The sequence below is a fragment of the Chlorocebus sabaeus genome, chromosome 11 (assembly GCF_047675955.1).
Source record: "Chlorocebus sabaeus isolate Y175 chromosome 11, mChlSab1.0.hap1, whole genome shotgun sequence".
NCBI lineage: Eukaryota > Metazoa > Chordata > Mammalia > Primates > Cercopithecidae > Chlorocebus > Chlorocebus sabaeus.
The window spans coordinates 116289007-116309698 of record NC_132914.1 but is presented as its reverse complement, the minus strand read 5'-3'; the positions used below and the strand labels follow the sequence as shown (position 1 = coordinate 116309698).

Genomic DNA, 20692 nt, shown 5'->3' with positions numbered 1-20692 from the left:
TAGCTTTGCTTTGGGAGAAGGGATCTCAAAATAAGTTTGCTCTGGTGGAGTTTTTTAGAGTGAGACTTTTAAAACAACAATGTAAAGGCCCTGTTCCCATTCAGTCCTCCTATTTATTTGTCTTCTTGTTTTGCGTTTTGGATGCCACCTCTTTCTCAACTCTGGAGTTCAGTGGTAACACATGTATCTCCACCACCCCTGTCAGGAATGTATCATGCCAGGCAACTAGACCCTGAGATCTGTGATCTCTGGCTTGGGCTTGGTACAAGAATGGGATCATGGAATCTTTGCCCCAGAGATGGTGAATGGTTGGTAGCCAGTGTGTTACAAGTGAATCCAGCAAGCCCGTCTTGGAGGGAGCTAGGCTGGAAGAACTCAAGGACAGGGGCCTGTGAGTACAATAATTTTCAGTATCTTGTGGTTTGCTACCTGGAGGCTGCCAGGCTGGGCCTTTCTTTCCCAGGTACTTGTTCCTAGTCTTCACTATGAATTTCATTTTTCCTGGTGCACCATGGATTCCCGTAGGCAAGGATTTCTTGAATGTGAGGCCCCTCCAGGCTAGTGGATATAGAAAGGGATCTGGCCTTGTTCATCTTCTCAACCCCACGCCCTGAGCTCACAGGGATACTTTCAGAGTATTACCACCTGTCTGTGACTTATCTACATGTAACTTGTGTGGTCAGAACTGATAAATCTACAAGGCATCATACTTTTCCATCGTCACCAGAAAACAGGGATAAAGGCACTATTGAAATGTTCTCATTGGGTTAAATTTGGTGCCTGAAAATACCAACTTCTCCTGCATGTTTAAAAGTCCCATTTCTTCGAATGGATCTAAACTCTTTGACATGGATGAGAGTGTTTTTTATACCCCAGCCCTGCCTGCTTCACAAATAGAATCTCTTCCACACCATCCCACCCCAGCCCCATAACCTAAGCTGACTGATTCAGATTTGAGTTTTCTTGGTTCTGCCATCCCATCTTGTTCTAACCCCAGGCCACGTGCACTTGCCACTTCCTCTGCCTAGAATACTCCTCTCTTCCCCACTTCACATGGCTCAATTTATTCATCCTCCAGGCATACTATCACCTCTTCTAGAAAGCCTTCTGTTATCCTCCAGACCAGGATAACACAATACTCTGTACTTCATTCATTCACTGAATCTTGAATTCACTCACTCATTCAAAAATGAATGTCATTTGTGTGCCACAGCCCTGTTCCTGAGTAGAGTAGTTGCTTATTTTATTGGCCATCTCTCCGACTGGGTTTGGAGCTTGCTGATGGCAGGGCCATGACTGGTTCAGTGTTGCTCCCCAGCATTCACCAGTGCCTGGCACAGAGTAGGCACTCAGTACATTTTGTCTAATGAACAAGTTTGCGCTCAGGTCACGTGGAAGCCTCTGTGGGCCTGCCTGACTTAATTTATTGTAGAGGCAAGTGGGTGATCAGGCCCAGGTGGGATCCAGCTGGGTGTCTGCCAGCTTTGGGAATTTGAGAAGAAATCAGCCTCCATCACACTGAGAATCGTTCTAGGAAACTTGGGAACCCCTGGCTGAAGCTTGGGGTCTAAAGACCAGCTTGGCTGGGTGTGTGAGCTTGAGAGAACCTCTAGAATCAAACATTTATTTTTATTGATATATAATAGATGTACATATTTTTGGAATATATGTGATATTTTGATACATTCACATAACGTGTAATGATGAGATCAGGATAATAGAGATAGATATCCATCACCTTAAACATTTATCTTTTCTTTATGCTAGGAGCATTCAAATTATTCTCTTCTAAGGCTGAGTGCGGTGACTGATGCCTGTAATTCCAACACTTTGGGAGGCCAAAGTGGGCAGATTACTTGAGGTCAGGAGTTCGAGACCAGGCTGGCCAACATGGCGACACCCTGCCTCTACCAAAAACTAAAAAAATTAGTCGAGTGTAGTGGCACATGCCTGTAGTCCTAGCTACTTGGGAGGCTGAGGTGGGAGAGTCACTTGAACCTGGGAGGTGGAGGCTACAGTGAACCAAGATCACACCACTGCACTCCAGCCTGAGCCAAAAAAAAAAATTATTCTCTTCTAGTTACTTTGAAATATACAGTAGATTATTGTTTACTAGAGCCACTCTACTGTGCTGTCGAACAGAAGGTCTTAGAAGACAGTTTGGGGTCCAGACCCCTGGCAGAGAGAAAGAATGCTCCCTGTTCTTTCTCTCATTCCCCGTGATACTCCTCAGACCCAGGACCCTGAGACGAAGCACACAGAGGCTCTGTACAGATTCTCAACAGCATAAGCTCCAGGCTTCAGGCGAGAAATTTCAGACCTGCAAAACCTTCCAGATGAAACAAGTTGTGCTGGGTCTTCTTACTTCTTATTCCACTCTCTGCTACTATGGGAGCTCAAGTTCAAAGACAGACTGAGTTCGGTCATCTGCATGTAGCAAGGCTGCCAGCCTGCATAGTGACTTTGTTCCCATAAGGAAAAGGTACTCCTATAGAGATTGGAATGATAGTTACTAGAGACTGGGAAGGGTAGTGGGAAGTGGAGTATAAAATAGGCATGGTTGCTGGGTACAAAAAAGCAATTAGAGAGAATAAATGAGATCTAGTATTTGGTAGCACATCAGGACGACTATAGTTAACAATAATTTTTTTTTTTTTTTTTGAGACAGAGTCTCACTCTGTCACCCAGGCTGGAGTGCAGTGGCACGATCTTGGCTCACTGCAGCCTTCGCCTCCTAGGTTCAAGCAATTCTCCTTCTTCAGCCTCCCAGGTAGCTGGGATTACAGGTGCCTGTCACCAAGCCCGGGTAATTGTTTTTTGTATTTTTAGTAGAGACGGGGTTTTGCCATGTTGGCCAGGCTGGTCTCAAACTCTTGACCTCAGGTGATCTGTTTCACCTCAGTCTCCCAAAGTGCTGGGATTACAGGCATGAGCCACCGCACCCGGCAGAATGAGCAATAATTTATCTTATATTTTAAAATAACTAAAAGAGTGTAATTGGAATGTTTCTAACACAAAGAAATGATACATGTTTGAAGTGATGGATGCACAATTACCCTGATTTGATCTTTACACAGTGTAAGCCTGTATCAAAACATCACATATACCCTGGAAATATATACATAAGAATTACATTTTTTAAAGGAAAAAACAAAAAAGGTGCTCCTTATGGGTTAAGAATTAGAAAAAGGTGCCTTTTCTGGCCAGACAGATTAGAAAAGAGATAGTACACCTTTTTCTGGGCTGCAGCAGTCCTGAATCTGTATTCAGAGCTTGGTAAATGGAGAGCAGGGGGTTTTGGATCTCCCAGTTGCTCTCCATGCTGGTCACCCTCTCAAAGAGCACAACCAGCATGACATCATGTCCCTAGCAGGTACATCTGGAATGAGCAAATCATCTCACTCCATCTGGCCTGCTTAGAAGATTCCTCTGGCCCAGAGGAGGTGGTAACCTGAAGGCATTCATTCCTCCTTCTTTTCAGCTGAACTCTACTTGGTATTGTCTTTACAAGTCTTGCTGGGCTCTGTTTATCCTTCCAGGTGGTAGAAGCATTTTCACAAAGTCATCATCAGAGATGTTCAGATAGTTTAATGGTCTCCTAAACCCCAGACTCCACCTTCTCCAGAGCTCTCCATTCACTCCACATGAAGACGAGGAAGGAAGACACACCCGAGGGAAGCCCAAGACAGGATGGGAGAGGTCTGATCATGAAAGTGCAGAGGAGACATTAGAGTTGTGAGCTTCTGATGGGCTGACAATAGGGGCCTCTCATGGTCTTGCCTCTGCCCTTCCATCCCTGGGTATTGCCTTCCTAGTCAGCTACTCTCTCTGGCACATAAGGTGCAAAGAGTCACCGCCCTCCGACACTGATACAACAGGATGGTTCTCCTTTGCTTCTTTCTGCCTCCTTATTTATGTAATAGGCCTCTCATAATTCATCTTTGAAGAGCTCCTCTTCATGCATTGGGAGTTTCTGTCTGTGCATGCAACTGCTCTTTGTCCCCAAGACACTTGTTAGCAAGAGCTACTCCAGATCCTCTGTCATCTGGTAATAATGCCCTCCAGGTACCCAGGACCCCCTTCTAAGAGCTGGAGCCCTCACACCAGGGTTCTCTTCTTTGGTCAAATTTTACCTCTTCTTCCATCTCAGCCCTCACCCTCCATGATGTCTACATAAAAGCCTACTTTTGGGGTTATGGCATGAAAATCCAGCTTCTACAAGATCTACTTAATGATCAAGTGAAATAATGCCTGTCTAATCTGGATTCTTAGAAGTCAAGATGGAAAATGAGTGCCAATAACTTGAGAGGGGAAGGAACCTCTCTAGTGGAGTGTGGAAATGATGTAGAGGAGAGAGGGAGCCAAAAAAAGATGCATTATCAAACCAGGTATTACAGTGGGCAGCGGATACTTAATTTTGGTGATGACACCCTGGGAACCAGTGTAGAACACGCACCCCAGAGTTAACCTCAACCAAGGAGTGAGGGAGCTGGGATATTTATACACCAGTTCCCCATCACTCACAGGTTGAAGGTTGAACACTGGAGCATAAATTCTCTAGTATGTCCAGACTGCCAAACAGGCAGAGAAAAGAGGTTTTGGCAGCAGAGAATACCATCTGGAAGCTGGAAGTCAGCCATGTGCCCCAAAGTGCAGAGGGTGAGGATCTATATATGGACACTATCTGCTTCAATACCCCAGATCAACACTGGAAAACCGGTGAGCCGAAACCGGTGAGCCCAGTTATGCTTTGTTTCAGACATGCTTTCTTTAGCTCCCTTAGTATGTCGGAAGTAAATTGGAATTAACTGCCAACATTGGTAGAATAGGGAGGTTTCACATAACAACCCCATTTCCAGTTTCTGTTGAAAAATAAGATCTGGCAACATTGGGCCCAAATCCCTGACTGGCAAGAATCAGCTGAGAGTAATTACAGCTTTCCCTTTTAGATGGGGCATGAGATCTCCTGACCCCAAACCCACGAGATCATTGTACTCATATCTATTAGCTGCCTGGCCACCAAGACATCTAAGTTGGAGACCCTCTGTTTTAAAAGTTTGTTGCTACTCTGATCCCACTGTAAGCAACATAAACCCGGTACATTTTGTATGTTTCATGTCTTCCCTCCAGATCTGTGAAGTGAATTGCTCCATCTCTCCCATCTTGATCTGTTTAATCCCTCTTGGACTTTCGTCAATGAAAGGAACCGGGAGACCAGATCCATTAAACCATATCCAGACCTCAGAGTTATTATAAACTCCTTCTTTCTGGATCAGGGTAGTCAGTCTCAGACTTTTTAAAATTTATCTAAAAAAATTTTAAATACAGAATGCTTTTCATGAACTCAAGGCCATTGGGAGGAAGTGAGCAAATATTTCCCTTTTTACTCCCTCAACCCCCTCCAATGTGAAGCTCCAGTATCTCTTCTCTCTCTCTCTCTCCCCACTCCAAAGCTTGCCTCATCTCCTTGTTCCTTAATATACTCAGTGTTCACATTCAGGTTTTTCTAACAAGTAATTAAATCCCCCCACCACGAACTCCAGCTCCCTGGCGTTTCACTGGGAGTCTCTCTCAGCCCTCCGGGGAAGCCGGCACTGTTATTTATTGTTTTTGTTTCAAATCATTATTTAATCAAGAACGGGGAAAAAAGGCAACCTCTCACTTACACTTCAAAATTTAATTTCAGCTGAATTCCGAGATCAAGAGGCAGCACGGCCTAATAGGTTACAAAAATACAATCAAGAAGAGAATTCCAATTAAACTGAACAAGTCCATTTACTGAGCTTCAAATGGCCCCATGGAGAGAGACGGCTATAAATTTTTTTGTTCTTCCCTGCCATATGGGGGCCTGGAAATTCTCATGTGAGTATGGAGCTGTATGGCAGAGCTTTTAGCTAGAGGCTTCTGGTTGTTCCTAAAAAAAAAAAAAAAAAGCTTTTGTTTCACAAAGACATTAAGTTTATTTTCCTTTCTGTTGTTCATCTTCCTTAGTGCACTAATTAGGAAGACAGCAAAAGAATGGATTCATTGACCTGGTGGGAGTTCATTTGGGAGGAGGAGGAGATGGAGAAAGAGAAAGGAGACGTGCCGGGCATTGTGGGAAGATGACAAAGTCCTTTAGGGCTGAGGCTATGCCATGGGGCTGTACACTGCATTGAACCTTTGGTAGGCAGAGGTGGTCTGGCCTCCTTATTCTTTTCCTTAAGCAGGAACCAGAGGGAATGACAGCTTCAGGCTCACCCTTTCTTCGAAGCCTCTCCTGAGGAACCCCTGCCCACCTGTTCTCAGAAATCCCCACCTGGACCCAGTTAGACACATTTTCACCAGCCCAAATTGAAACAAAAACAAATAAGTTCAATGTAATTAGCTTTTCATCCTGCTAAATACTTTCAATTTAAAGACTCATTTTTTTTCTTCCAAGGTCATGTCTTTCCTACTTGTTCTAGTGGTAAAATCTCCCTTCAGTGATAGAAAATGGTGGTTTTCTTTTTTCTGTCCTTCCTTAGCAAAAGTAAAAGTTGACAAAGCTATGTCACCTCCCATTAAACAAAACAAAGCAAAACAACACAAAACAAAAACAAACAAACAAAAAACCAATGGCTCAGAAAATCCCCAAATCTCATCTCATCCACGTTCTGTACTTTGGTTCCTCTCTTCTCTCAACTATGATGATGGTATTAAACGTTGGATGTTGAGTCTCCCAGCTGGGCAAGAGCTCAAAGGCTTTGCAGAACATGCAAGCACCTGGACTAGGGGTCAGAAGGCCTGGGCCATCCAGATTCTCCCTCAGCCCTGTTTTCCCTATCTACAAAGTGGGAAGCATATTCCCATCTTGCCCGTCTCCTGGGGTTGGTGTGAAGTTCACCTGAGATCTTGGATGGATTCAGCTTTTTGAAGCTAGAGATACTCTGAGAACATCATATCTGGGTTTATCTGGGATAAGTTTAGTAAAGCTGCTATGATGACAAAAAATATTATGGCAACTAGCATACATTGAGGGTTATGTCCCAAGCACTGGGATAAATTTTTTCACATAGAGCATAAGCCACATGAGGGCAGGAGAGTAGATGCTTAATGTTTATTTTTAAAATGAATGGATACCTTATCTTACTCCATCCTCATAACAATCCTATAAGTAGGTATGATTATTATTAGCTCAAGGCACAGATAAGGATACTGAGGCCCAAAGACATGAAATGGCACAGAGGAGGTCATGTAATTAAACACAGGACTCTGAGGTCAACATGGACCCTGGATTCAAACCCTAGCTTCTCTGTTGAATAGCTGCCTTTTACTTAATTTTTTTTGGACTGGGGTTTCCTTATCATAAAGTGGAGATATTCGGGGAAGCTCCATTGAAAAGCTATTGTAAAAATAAATGCAATGATGATGATACATGTAAACAATCGGCCTAGCACCTGGTGCATAGTAGGTGCTTAGTAGGCATTAGTTATTGCTGTCACCCAGAGTCTCACAGGGAGAGATCAAGAACTCCAGGGTGCCCAGATCTACTCCAAAGCTCATGTCTTAATCACATTGCCTCTTCCAGTTTACACATTTCATGAGCTCCTCTTTTATGGACTACGAGTTCTGCTTTTATTCTTATTATTTTTGGTTTCAACACCTGTACAGGTTTTTGTTGACAGGCGTTAGCAACTATTGGCCCAGGCTGAAGGCAAGAGGAGGAAACAAGAAACCTGCCATTGTCTTTGGCCCAGCTCCAGTCTTGATCAGCCTCCTTCTAGATTCCCTCTCTGGTTATGATAGACTTGATAGAGAGCCCTATACCACAGGGAAAGGGCTTGGCTAATCATTGGAGCCAAGAGTCTCTCCATCATCCAATCCACCCTCCCATCATCCAGTCCACCCTCCATGCCAGCTATCAGGGTAAGCTTTCAAGGCACAAACCACAACTCTTAACAGTTGCCCCTTCTCCCAGTTTGGTTACATTCCTAGGTACCAACACCTCACAGGGCATATTTTCCCATCTTTGAAATGATGATAATAATTGCACCTACTTCAAATAACTGTTTTAGGTATCAAATGAGGCAAAAATTATGTAAAGTATGTGACAGTGCCTGACACATAGTGGTGTTTTCCCCTCCCTCTGTCCATCAACCATTGCAACCCAATGAACTCCTATGCATCCTTCAAAGCCTGGTTCAAATAATCCTTTATTGGTAAAGTCTTCTCAGACATCAAGACAACATTGTCTGGCCCTTACTCTGTGCTTCCATGACACATTGTAGTTGCTTTCATCACTGCCAGGAGTGACATTCACAATATTCAATAACTAGTTGGTTGTGGGTACTGCCCTACCACAAAGGAAGCTGGCTTTGACGCTGAAGGGAAGTAGTTGTCACTTTTCAGTTTCAGGATTCTGAGAAGATCCAGAAAGTGCCAAGGAAGAGGAGGGATGGCTAGGTTGACTGGGGTTGGGTAAGGTAATGACAGGGCCTGTTTACCAACTGGCATGAAAATATTTGAATATTTTAACAACTGGAGAAGGTACTGGTACTCCTGACTCAATCCCAACCCTAACTACAAAACAATCACACTATATTGCAGCATTCTTCCGACTACTAGACTGTGAGCCCCTGGAATTCAGGAAGAGTAGTATTTTTTTTTTCTTTTTTACAATCTATCTGTCTCCCCAGTGCCTTGAACAGAGATGGTGGAGTGAAGATAAGGACCATGTGTGAGGCTGTGAGGGGTCTCTAAACTGTCTTGGGATTCTCTATTTGGATTTGGGTGCTGACCAAGCAAGAGAGCCTCAGGTTACCTTAAGCTCACCAACTAAGATTTCCATTAAGAACCAACCCCAAAATTTTCATATTCATATATGTAAATAAGTCCCTTGATATTATGCAACTGTCCTTGATTTTTAAAAAGAGCTGTGCATGTGAAATACCTGTAATCAAATATGGCATAGACAATCCTTCATGCTTGGGCTCCTCTTTACCTCCAGAGCCCATATCTTGCCCTGGAATTTTATCTCAACACTCAATTCTAATCTTTATTTTCCCCTTCATTGGCTCACCCTTAGCTTTTCTGGTAATTGTTACCTTCTCTGCCCAACCCTAGCCCTAATCCCAGTTCCCTCCCCTGTCTGCTAACCTTGTACCCCAATTAAGCATCTGAGCATCAATTGTTGTACATTGCCTTTAACTGTTTTTAACTTGTCTGTCTCCCTTCATTGGAAGGCACAGGCTATTTTTTTCTTAGTAATTGGATCCTGAGATAAGTCAGAGCTTGACCCTTTGTAGATGCTCCATAGGTGTTTGTAGACGTAAATGAATGATCAGACAGGCGATTCAATGAAAATGTACTGTTAGCTTTAACAGAAACAAAAACTTGGGGCCAGGACCCTTGGAAAACCTTTGATCCAATCTGGAAATTTCTTCCATCTCTGCTTTTGTAATGGAGAAGATGAGAAAGGGCCATGCATGAGGAGCACTCAAAGAACCAGATCCGGGGCCATGTGATTCTTCCGGGAGCCAGGCAACCTTGAGTGGGGCAGGGTAGCCATTTGGGCTATAGCTACCATTTAGAATGGAAAGAAATTGGTCTGGGAAGCAGGGGCCCTGGCTCAAGTCGCAGCCTAGCCTGTGCCTGGAACTATACTACTATTACTACTACTACTACCACTGCTATTACCACTGCTACTACTATTGTGGCTACTACTATCACCACTACTATTGCCACCACTACTATCACCACTGCTATTTCCACTATTACTTCTACTGCTGTTACTATCACAAGCAGTAAGCATTATGCAGCATTTACTTCTTGCCTGTTATACTCTAAAACTTTTACTTACATTGTGTCATTGAATTCTCATAACATTCTTATGAGGTAGGTCTTACTGCTATCCTTGTTTTGCAGTTTTTGAGGAAACTGAGACACAGAAACTTGCTCAAGGAGCCACAGCTGGTAAGTGCAGCCAGGATCTGGAATGTTGTCATCATATTTTTTGTCAAGTTTTGCACCTGTGTCAAGTACTGGGCTCAACAGCTGCCTTTTGAAGAAGAGACTGTTATTATCTCTATTATTACTATTATTATTTTTTACAGATGAGGAAACTACAGCTCAGAAATATTTAAGTAATTACTCCTATCTCAGGGATATGATGTGACCACAAATTCATAATCCCATGTTTTTAAACAACTCTGCCTTGCCATAGCCCATGTAAATCATTTCCCTTCTGTAAATCTCAGTTTCCTTTCTTAGTAATCAGAGCATTACATTAGCTGAGCTCTTAAGGCCTCTCTTATAGGTACAGGTGAACCCTGGCTTTTAGCTCTTTTGATAGGGCCAGGCTCATGAAAAACAGTGAGGCATTGTACCTCAAAGCCATCAAGAACCCGTGTGTTTTAGGAAAGCAAACTACCAATAGCCAATCTGGTAACCTCCCCAGCTTGTGTGGGTGGACAGACCTAGCTTTTTGTAACATCTTGACAGACATGTCTTATTGGAAAACCATCCCAGACCTGTAAGAAAGTATAAGCCAGTTGCTTCCAATGGCACTTTTTAGCTGGGGTCAATTGGGACCTCCAGATGGACCACCACGAATACCATGATCAGGGAGATTAGGCATCCTTTGCTAATTTAAAAACATTCCTCTACCTCTTCATGCTCATATTTCAAATTTAGCTTTACCTTTGCCACAATCCTCCTGGGAGACAAGTGGGATAATCATGCCCATTTCTCAGGTGAGAAAGCTGAGGTTGAGAGGGGTAAAATGACAAGTCCAGCCAAAACAAGACTCAGATCCAAGCCTCTAAACTTTGTCATGCTGGGAAGACCCCTTTTTAGGATATTTGTGTGTGAGAGAGTACACAGGTGGGCATTTGCCATCTGCAAGGACTCAGTAACCACAGACATCTCTACCAAGAACGGGTCTGGGGATAGTTGCAGATGGTTCCAGGTAGGCAGAGGATTTGGGTAAAACTAGACCTTGGTGATGCTGGGTGTCTTGACCGGTAAAGAAGTTTCCTGGAATGCACTGCAGATAATTATTGTGTCAACCAGGGCCAACTGTTGTCATTGCTTTCCCTTTCTTGACATCCCCACAAGGACCCCTGAACTTTTCCTTGCTTCCACCTCATCCTTCCTCAGGGAGCATCTACCTGAAATTTTCAAGTTCACATGTAGCTAGAGAAGACAGTCCCTTTCACAGCTGTTTGCTGCAATTGTAGACTCTATCAGTGTTGACTCTCTTCCTGTTAATCTGTCTGTCTCTTTAGAGTCTACAAAAGGCCTTCATGTACTTTATCTTATTGGATATTCCCAACAATCCCATATGGAAGTGGTATTTCCTTCAAGTTTACCAATGAGAAAATGGAGATTAAGTAATTTGCCCAAAGCCATACAGCTAGGAAGTGGCCACACTAGGACTGAATTCAGATCCATTTCTAAGTCTCTTGCTCATGGTGTCAAACTATCTGAAGTCAAAATTCCAGCTTGTCCTTGTTGACTTGGGGCAGCACCACTTAATTCTATTCAATGCTCTGTTGCTGAATTGGATTAACTCTTGCCTTGCTCTGGGGCTTTACCCTAGCCCTTAACCTCTCTGAGCCTTAATTCTTCTTTCCCATCTGTAGAAGGGACTAGTGAGAACAGCTGTGACCTCAACTCCCAAGACCTTGTGTGGCTACATGAGAGGATGCAGGTCAAGAGCTATGACCTCCTTGGAAGAAAACTCTCATATAAATTCAAGGTCATGTTTATAGGTGAAATGAAATCCCAGCTGCCAACCAGCTGGCATAAAAGATGCAGACTTCATGTAAAAGCTGGAGTGCCTCTGTTATGTCAAAGAGCCCTTCTTTTCCTTTCTCTCCCAAAAACAAACAAACAAACAGAAAATCCTCCTATGGTATCTTAAACATGTCTTCCTGCAGATATCACTCTGGAGACAAGTATTTATTTGTCAACATTCCCCTGATAAAAGACTGGGTATTCAGTTTTTCTCCCCCTTCCCCCCCAAATCCCCAAGCCAGTGTTGCCAAAGTCTGGTGAATGATCATTTGGTTCATCATTAATGAGGTCTGTAGCCAGTGGGATATTTTGTCAGAAATTGAATTAAAATGTATCATATACTGCCCTGAACTTGTGCCTCCATCTCCCCCAAGTGTCGTGGCCAAGGCTGGCAGAGGAGGCTGTGAAGAATACTTACTACACCCGTGGCTGACAGGTAGCCAAGCATCTGGAGGGGTTGATTGGGCGGGCGACTGGACTGGGCCTCAGGGCTGTCCTTGCAGAGGGTCTTGGAGCAGCGGCGGGAGTGCCTTCGGCGGGACTTCTGCCCTTCCTCAGGGGACCGGCCGCGGTGCCTGGGGATAGGGGAGAGAGACCTGAGGGTCTTTTGAAGGGGACCATGGTAGGAAGATGGATGCAGGACCAACAGGATCTGAGGATGATAAAGTGTGTTTGGGGGTGTTTGTATATGTTCATATGTGATTTTGTTCCTGGGTATGTCTGCATGTGTGCGTATGAAAGCTGGACTGTGTGTATATCCATTTATTCATTAATTCATCCATTTAACCATCCATCCATTCATCCATCCATCCATCCAACCATCCATCCATCCATCCAACCAGACATTTAGCCATCCGTTTGTCTAAGCAGCCATCTATTCATCCATCTAACCAACCATCTGTCCATCATCCATCCATCAGTCCAACCAACCATGTATCACTCATCCCTCCATCCTTTCATTTGTCTAAGAAACCATCTATCCATCCATCCATCCATCCATCCATCCATCCATCCATCCATCTATCCATCCATCCATCCATCCATCCAATCATCCAACCATCCAACTATCCATCTATCCATCCATCCATTTATCCATCCAACTAACTAACCAACCAACCAACCAACTAACCAACCAACCAACCAACCATCCATCTATCCATCTGTCCATCCATCATCTGTTCATCCATTCAACTAACCATCCATCCATCCATCCATCCGTTTGTCCACATAACCATTCATCCATTCATCCATCCATCTAACCATTCAGCCATTCATCCATCCATCTACCTAACCAACAATCTATTCATCCATTTATCCACCTATCCATCCATCTATTCATTCCTTTATTTATTCATTCTCTAACTTGTTCATTTGACAAATACTACTTCACATATCTGGAACTGCTTTGGGGTCTGAGGATGCAGCTTTAAAACCAGAAAAGGTCCCCATCCAGATTAGTTATTCAGTTTAATGTCACTTGTGTGCCTCCCTGATTGTCTGTCATGTGACTGTGTATGTCTGGGTGTGTCCATCTGTGTTTCCATGTGTTTGTCTATAAATGTAACTGTGTATAACTGTGTGTCTTTGTGTATGTGACTTCGCCATCTGTGAAATAAAGACATCCTGTTGACTGTCACCCAAAACTTTGGTGAAAAAAAATGGCTGACAAAAATGACAGAGATGCCTTCTGCAAGTTTATCACGTCTAGATCTGGCTGCTTGGTCTGCAGTGAAAACCAAAGGCATGTCTGACTTCTTAGAAAGGGTATGTTTGGACTCTGCATATCTCATTAGTTCTCTGAGCCACAGGAGTAATAAAAATAGCACATTATGGATTTGCACGGTGTGTATAAACTTGTCTTGAAGCAGTTTCATAGTTTTCCCTACAACTTGAAGACATAGACAGGGCAAGGTATTACTTTCCCATTTTACAGATGAGGGAGCCAAAACTCAGAGATGTTTAGGGATCTGCCTGAGGTCAAACAGCCTGAAAGCGGCAGAGCAAGGGTCAGGGCAGTTTTTTGGCCCTCTAGGAACTAGTGCCTCTGGTTCATGCCCTGGAGTGCCTCTGACTGCTCTGTGGCTTAAAAGTCACGTTTCTACTGAATGTGTAACCTGTGTGCCAGCTCTCAGTTTGCTTCCATTTCTGCTAGGAAGCTCCTCAGCTCATTGGCACTGGGAGCTCAGATGCCAACACCATCAGGAGGAGATGGGACAGCAGAGGAGGCCTGGGGTAGTGTATGTGATGTTAACCATTTATCTAACAGGTAAGTTGCTAGAACCTTGTATGATTCTCTGGCCCAGGCCAGTAGGGCTTAGCTGCCGAGAGACAATTCAGACTGGGGTGTAGGTGAAGTGCTCAGGCTGAGTCACACCAACTTGGCGCCTATTCCAGCACTGCCAGACACTTCCTAGCTATGTGACCTCGCTCAGATCCCTTTGCCCACCAAAAGGCAGTTGTCTCTGCTGTAACAGATCAGAGATGCGGTTTAGCTCATTTGGACAACGTCCTCCAGAAAGAGGCCACCAGGAGTCCACCTGGGGTTGAAAAAACATTGTTGTCACTCCTTGATACCATAGGGAAGTTTCAGGTGTCTCTGTAAGAGGGTGTTAGAAAGAATCTATTATAGGCTTTGGGCTGGTGATAGGTGGTCTGGGGAGCATTTACAGACCTGGAGCTTTGTTCGGAATTGGATGCTGCCAGGAAGTGGGGGTAATTCTGATTGGCTGTCTTCATCGATCTTATCTAGAAAGAGTGAGGACTAGACCAAGGCTAAGGCTGACTGCTGAGGAAGCAGCAGTCACTCATATTAGGCAGGGTAGAGAGATGCTTGGTCACTTTTGTGTTTTGTGCAGTGTTCTCATCTGGGCTCAGACTTGATTACAGAGGGGGCTTAGTTTTGTCTTAAGCAATCAGGGCTGCAGAGTGGCCTTGTTGGATGGTGATATTCTTGGAAATTGTTGATGTTCAGCAGAAACACCAAGGTCTAATCTTGATAGTAGGTACCAGGGGCCTCTTTCTGAAATGCTTCCCACACATCGCCTGGGGAGATTTAAAAATCTCACTGTTCTGGTCTCATCTCATCTGGATTAAATCAGAATGTTTAGAGGGTGGGATCCAGACATTGGCATCTTTTAAAACTTCCCAAGTGATTGAAAAGGGCAGCTGAAGTAGAGAAGCACTGGCATAGCACATGGTGTTATCAGAATGATAAGAGAGAAAATCTATTGAAACTCTTAGTGCAGTGTCTGACACAGAGCAGGATTTGGGTAAATATTCCTCTCCTGCCTCCTCTTTCTCCTGCCCCTTCTACCTTCTCCTTCTCCCTTTTTCTTTTATTTTTCTTTCTTTCTGTTTTTTTTTTAAGACAGACTTTCACTTTATCACCCAGGCTGGAGTGCAACGGCAGATCTCGGCTCACTGCAACTTCCATCTCCGGGGTTCAAGTGATTCTCCTGCCTCAGTCTCTCGAGTAGCTGGGATTACAGGCACCTACCACCATACCTGGCTATTTTTTTGTATTTTTAATAGAGATGAGGTTTCACTATGTTGGCCAGGCTGATCACGAACTCCTGACCTCAGGCGATACACCCACCTTGGCCCCCCAAAGTGCTGGGATTACAGGCGTGAGCCATTGCACCTGGCCCTTCCTCCCTTGTTCTATAGACATTCTGCTTTATTTGGGAAAAGTATGGCCAGGGCAATGAAATTTTAAATCTCCCCTGGTGACGTGAACAGAGAGTCAAGTGTGAGATGCATTTGAGAAAGAAAAAAGCAGCCCCTCACATCTGGAAGCTGGAGGTCTCAGTGTCCCCACTGAATATCAACAATTCCAAACACCAGCAAAGCCCCAGTTCTTATTCTTGCTCTTCTCCTTCCCTTCCTGCTTCTTCTCATCAACAAGATGCCTTCTCAGGTTGGGACGACCAATGTATTAGCATAGAGAAGGTCCAGGTTAGGAGAAAACTGACTTGAAAAGGCATTAGAATGAATCTGCTATTTTGCACTGTTTGGTTTTACATAGTTTGCTTAACTTCTCTGTGCTTAGAGTGGTCCCTTAGTGAGAGTACGAAGTCTAGAGCCACGCTCCCTGATTTCAATCCTGTCACTTAGTTGCTAAGAGACTAGCAAATTCCTTAACCACCCCCCCCATGTCTCAGTTTTCTCATATTTAAAATGGGGATAACAATAATGCCCACTTCTTAGGGTTGTAGAGAGGATCCTGCAAGTGGATGCACAAAGAGCAGCTAGGACCCGGCATGGTGGCTCATGCCTGTAATTCTAACAGTTTGGGAGGCCGAGGCAGGCGGATCACCTGAGGACACTTAAGAAAGCCCTTTGTAAAAAACTTTTTCTTTTTTTTTTTGAGATGGAGTCTTGCTCTGTCACCCAGGCTGGAATGCAGCGGCATGATCTCGGCTCACTGCAACCACTGTCTCCCGGGTTCAAGCGATTCTCCTGCCTCAGCCTCTGGAGTAGCTGGAATTACAGGTGCCCGCCACGACACCCAGCTAATTTTTTTGTATTTTTAGTAGAGACGGAGTTTCACCATGTTGGCCAGGCTGGTCTCAAACTTCTAATCTCGTAATTCGCCCACCTCGGCCTCCCAAATTGCTGGGATTACAGGCATGAGCCACTGCACCCGGCCTCTCCAGCCCTGTCTCTACAGGGAAGTGGTGCCAGCTGCTGAGTGAGAGGAAGGGGGCCACACCCTGTGCTGGAAGTGTGGAGGCAAAGCTAGTGTTCACAGTGTCTTAGCCTGGGCTCGGCTGTGGCTGACAGAAGAGGATCCTGGGGCGAGGGGTTACCTGCTCTCACAGCTTGAGGGGCGGGACTCCGAGCTCTGGGACCGCGAGGGGCAGCGGTGGTGGCGGTGGCGGTGAGACTTTCGGGGCCGGCTTCGAGATCTTGGGGGGATGAGAAGGAACGAGTCAGAGGAGAGGAGAGAGAGAGTAAAAAAGGGAGAGAGAGAGATTTGATCTTGTGACACCTGTTTTTCCCTTGCACTCAAGTCACCATCCCTCCCGAAGTTCTCCATCTCCCTCGACCCCATGCGTTAGTCCAGCTTCCTGCCTGGGTGTTGGGTGGAGGGTTCCGTAACCAATGGCGGTGAACACGGGTGAGCAGAGAGGGGTCCTCTGGAGGGAGTGTGGATGACTCAGTGTCCTCCCCGCTCCCCAGATGACACCCTAGGCAGAAAGTCACTTCCCCATATCTCCTCTGCATCACTCATGGTAGACATCTCAGTGTCACAGAGCTTCAGGGGTCATTCAGGGAGCATAAATGTGTGAATCAGCCAAACACTAACACAATATCAAGCGGAGGCTTGAGTTAAAACAGAAGGAGCTGCTTTGCCTCCAGAATATTTGTGTGGTGATCCTCTAATTTTTCAAATGAATATGGAAATACTGATTTTTAGGTAAAATATTCTTATTTTAAACGGAAGCTCGTTTTTTTAAAGGCACCTTTTTGGGCAAATGAAACACATTTGCAGAGTAAATCAGGCCTTCGGGCTGCCAATTTATAACCTCAGACCTGGAAAATAAAATCCAGGTTCTTAGCATGGAATCAAAAGCCTTTCAGGATGGGCTACAAACCTCATCAAAAACAAAAATTAGAACAACAACAATTACTACCACCACCACTAACAATGGCATTACTACAGGTTACTTCAGCTACTTCTAAGTAGTAATAATTCAGAAATAGTAGTGGCAGCGGTAGTGGTAACTGAGGATATATAAAGGACGTCAATGGTTTGGGCCAAACAAGAAAGCCAGTGGGAGTTAGAGATGATTCTACTGGGACATAACTTGGTTATCTCAACAAAGGACTCAGGGATTCTTCTAATGTAATCATCAGACCATATCCTTTCCCTGCTTAAAACTTTCCCATTGCTCTCATATTGAGTCCAAACTCTGATCCTGAATCTCGGGCAGCTTCAGGAGCTAGCCCTGGCCTAGTTCTCTGGCCTCACTGCTCATCTTCTTCTGCCCTGGCCTGGTGGGCTAAAGCAGCTCTGAACTGTATGTATGCTGGTTCACACATTTCCCAGTTCATGATGTCTTAGGGATGATGATGATAATGATGGTGATGACGACAGGTAACCCGCATCTAACACATACTTCATGCCAGGCACTGTATTATAAGCAATTTTCTTAAAGGGATTCATCTATTCTTCATGACAACCTACGAAGTAGGTTCTCTTATTATTCCCATTTTACAGATGAAGAAACTGAGGCACAGAGAGTTTAAAGAACCTGCTTAACTTGTAGCCTAGAATGGTTACTTCCCATCCTCACCTGCAGCTTAGACGCTGCCTCCCGTGGGAGGCCACCAAACCCTTTCTCCAGTGCCTGTGTTCCCACAACGCCCAGGGTTTCATCTGCTATGCTGCGACCAGCCCTACATCTGGCTCCTGTGAGCTCTTCAAGGCCAGGACAGTGTCTGGCTCATCCTTGTCCTTGGGCCCAGCACAGGGCCAGTCACCTAGTAGGGCCCTCACTCATTAAGGGATGTTGAATGAAAGGAAACTGACTCACTCCAGCAGCCACTTGCCTGGAAGCAGCCCTGACCATGGACTTAGCAAGAATAAGCCATCGTTTATCTTGAGGATACCTTATTATTCTTGCTTTTTTCACTCCTGCCTCTTGTCTTTTGGCTTGCACAAGCTTTCTGATGCCCTGCTAGCAATTTCTGGGACTTATCCAGCTCTTGCCATCGGGGAGGGCGGCCACCTTGCTGCCCTTACGCAGGCAGTCCTTGTCTCAGTGATGGTCCTTCCTAGCGCTTTTGATGTCTGGGCCTAGCCCCTGACTCTGTGGCTGCCTACCCTGGGGCCCCACTGGCCAAGTGACACCGAGATTGCTGAGAACGCGTACTCTATCTGTGCTTAGTGTGAAAGCACATTCAATACATGTGGCCAATAATTGTTTCTTGACTTGAGCTGAACAAATTCAATGATAAGAAAGTTCTTCCCTGAGCGAACTCAAGGATCTACCGCTTTCTTCCGGAGCATTCCCCAGGCCTCTGTGGTGGTGGCTGAAATACCCTCCTTTGTGCTGACCTTGGGTGAAAAGACCGTTTGGGGCAGCAAAGCTGGGCACCCTCCCTCTGCATTCCTGCCTCCTCTTTTTTCTCCCTGGCAGCCGACTACCTTTCATCTTATTGTCTTTGATCCTCTCTTTAGAAGCTTCTTGGCGGGAGATAAAATATTAGTTGATTGGAAAACACACGCACTAACATTTGCAGGATATAAAGTAGGTAGGTTGTAACCAAATTTACTTTTACTTTGGCTGGGAACTGAACTCCACAGGCAGCAGTGGCTGATTTGAATTTCTACTACCAGCTATAAACTGTGAAACAGCTGGGGCCCCAAGACTGGAGCTAGGAGCTTCATTGACATCTCCACACTGAAAATCCAGCAGTCAGGACATGAATTCATACACATGCTCATGCACGTGCACCCTGTGACCACACCCCCATGACCACCCATGCACAGGTAAAAACCCCCATACAACCCCTGTGCACAAAATGTACAGAGGTACTTACACAGTGCACACACACAGTGCATAGAATTCCATGTGCCCGGTGTACACCATTCACGTTCATGCTCACACAAGCACAGACACACAAATGCACTGGTGTAGGCACAAATATAGACCACACAATGTTCCATACTGTATACATTTGTACACACAGTGTACAAAAATGTAAAAATGTGCAGATGTCGACAATGTGCACACTAGATATATACATACTGCGTATAAATATACACGCAATGTACACATAAGATAGACTCACAAGGGACATGCCAGGCACACACATGCACACTTTCATGCAACATAAACAAGCATGCATACACATACACATTATATACACATGACCCAGTGCACTCATACATACCTAAACCTACAACACACGCAGTTATGCCTTTCTGTCCCGCCTTCTCTCTCCCTCCTTCCTTCCTTCCTTCCTTCCTTCCTTCCTTCCTTCCTTCCTTCCTTCCTTCCTTCCTTCCTTCCTTCCTTCCTTCCTTCCCTCCTCTCACCTGCTCACCCTCTCCTCTCTTTCCCTGTTTATTTGTCAACTCTAAGACTCTGGCTTTTAAGAAGCCAGAACCCCCAGCTCCTCCAACTGATGAGTACATTCCAGGTGGTATGTACTTACTGTTTCTTGTGCCTCTTCTCATCTCTTCTTTTGCTTTTTGGACTAGAGGAGCTAAACAAGAAATGGTCAATTAATTGAAAGATGCAAAATTCTAGTTAAAGATAAACAAGTAGTTAAAATTCTTAACACACAGTGTGAGATCCAGGCAGTTTTGGAATGGACACCGATCATTGCCTCAGACTGAAAAATTCACTGCCAACAACATTTTCATGCAGCAAGTTCGGCTAGGGATACCGACACACATACATATGTTGAGAATGGAGTGTGGAGGATGCCAAGTTCAGCTTTGCTAGGTTGATAATAATGGCAGCAATAAAGGTAGTAATAACAATGTCTGCTATTTTTTGAGGCTTTAATTACAGGCTAGGCATTCTGTTGAATACCTGCTATCAACAACTTCATTTTATTCTCTCCGCGACCTAAGGGTGGAGGCACAATTTAACAAGTGCTCATTCTAAGTTGAACCTCAGATGGGCAAATAAACTTGGTTAGGATTGCATAAGTGAGCTAGGATGTGGCCATGGATCCAAGACCATGAGTCCCCAGAGTCCCTGCTCTTGACTGCTGGTCAATCAATTTATAAGAGAAGTGAATGGAATATCCAGGAAGATATTTGAACTCTCATGCAGCTTGGTAGATTCTGAAATGGTCTGTCCATGCATATCCAGGTATCCAGGTTTAAATTATTTTTTTGAGTCAAAGGGCGGGGGTCTGAGTACAATGGATAAGAATGACTTGGGGTCTCAGTGTAATCAAATAGAGATCAGGG

The 20692-nt window shown here is 44.7% G+C and overlaps 1 protein-coding gene across 1 annotated transcript in view; it reads right to left on the bottom strand.

Moving 5' to 3' along the window:
• The window catches only part of SRRM4 (serine/arginine repetitive matrix 4), a 177534-nt gene that overhangs the window by 18574 nt on the left and 138268 nt on the right, over positions 1-20692 (bottom strand). The window contains exons 6-8 of the mRNA XM_008004893.3: positions 19924-19974; positions 16566-16664; positions 12176-12332 (exon numbers count right to left, since the gene is read on the bottom strand). Coding sequence (XP_008003084.3) covers positions 12176-12332; positions 16566-16664; positions 19924-19974 — 307 coding nt within the window. The remainder of the gene's footprint in view (positions 1-12175; positions 12333-16565; positions 16665-19923; positions 19975-20692) is intronic.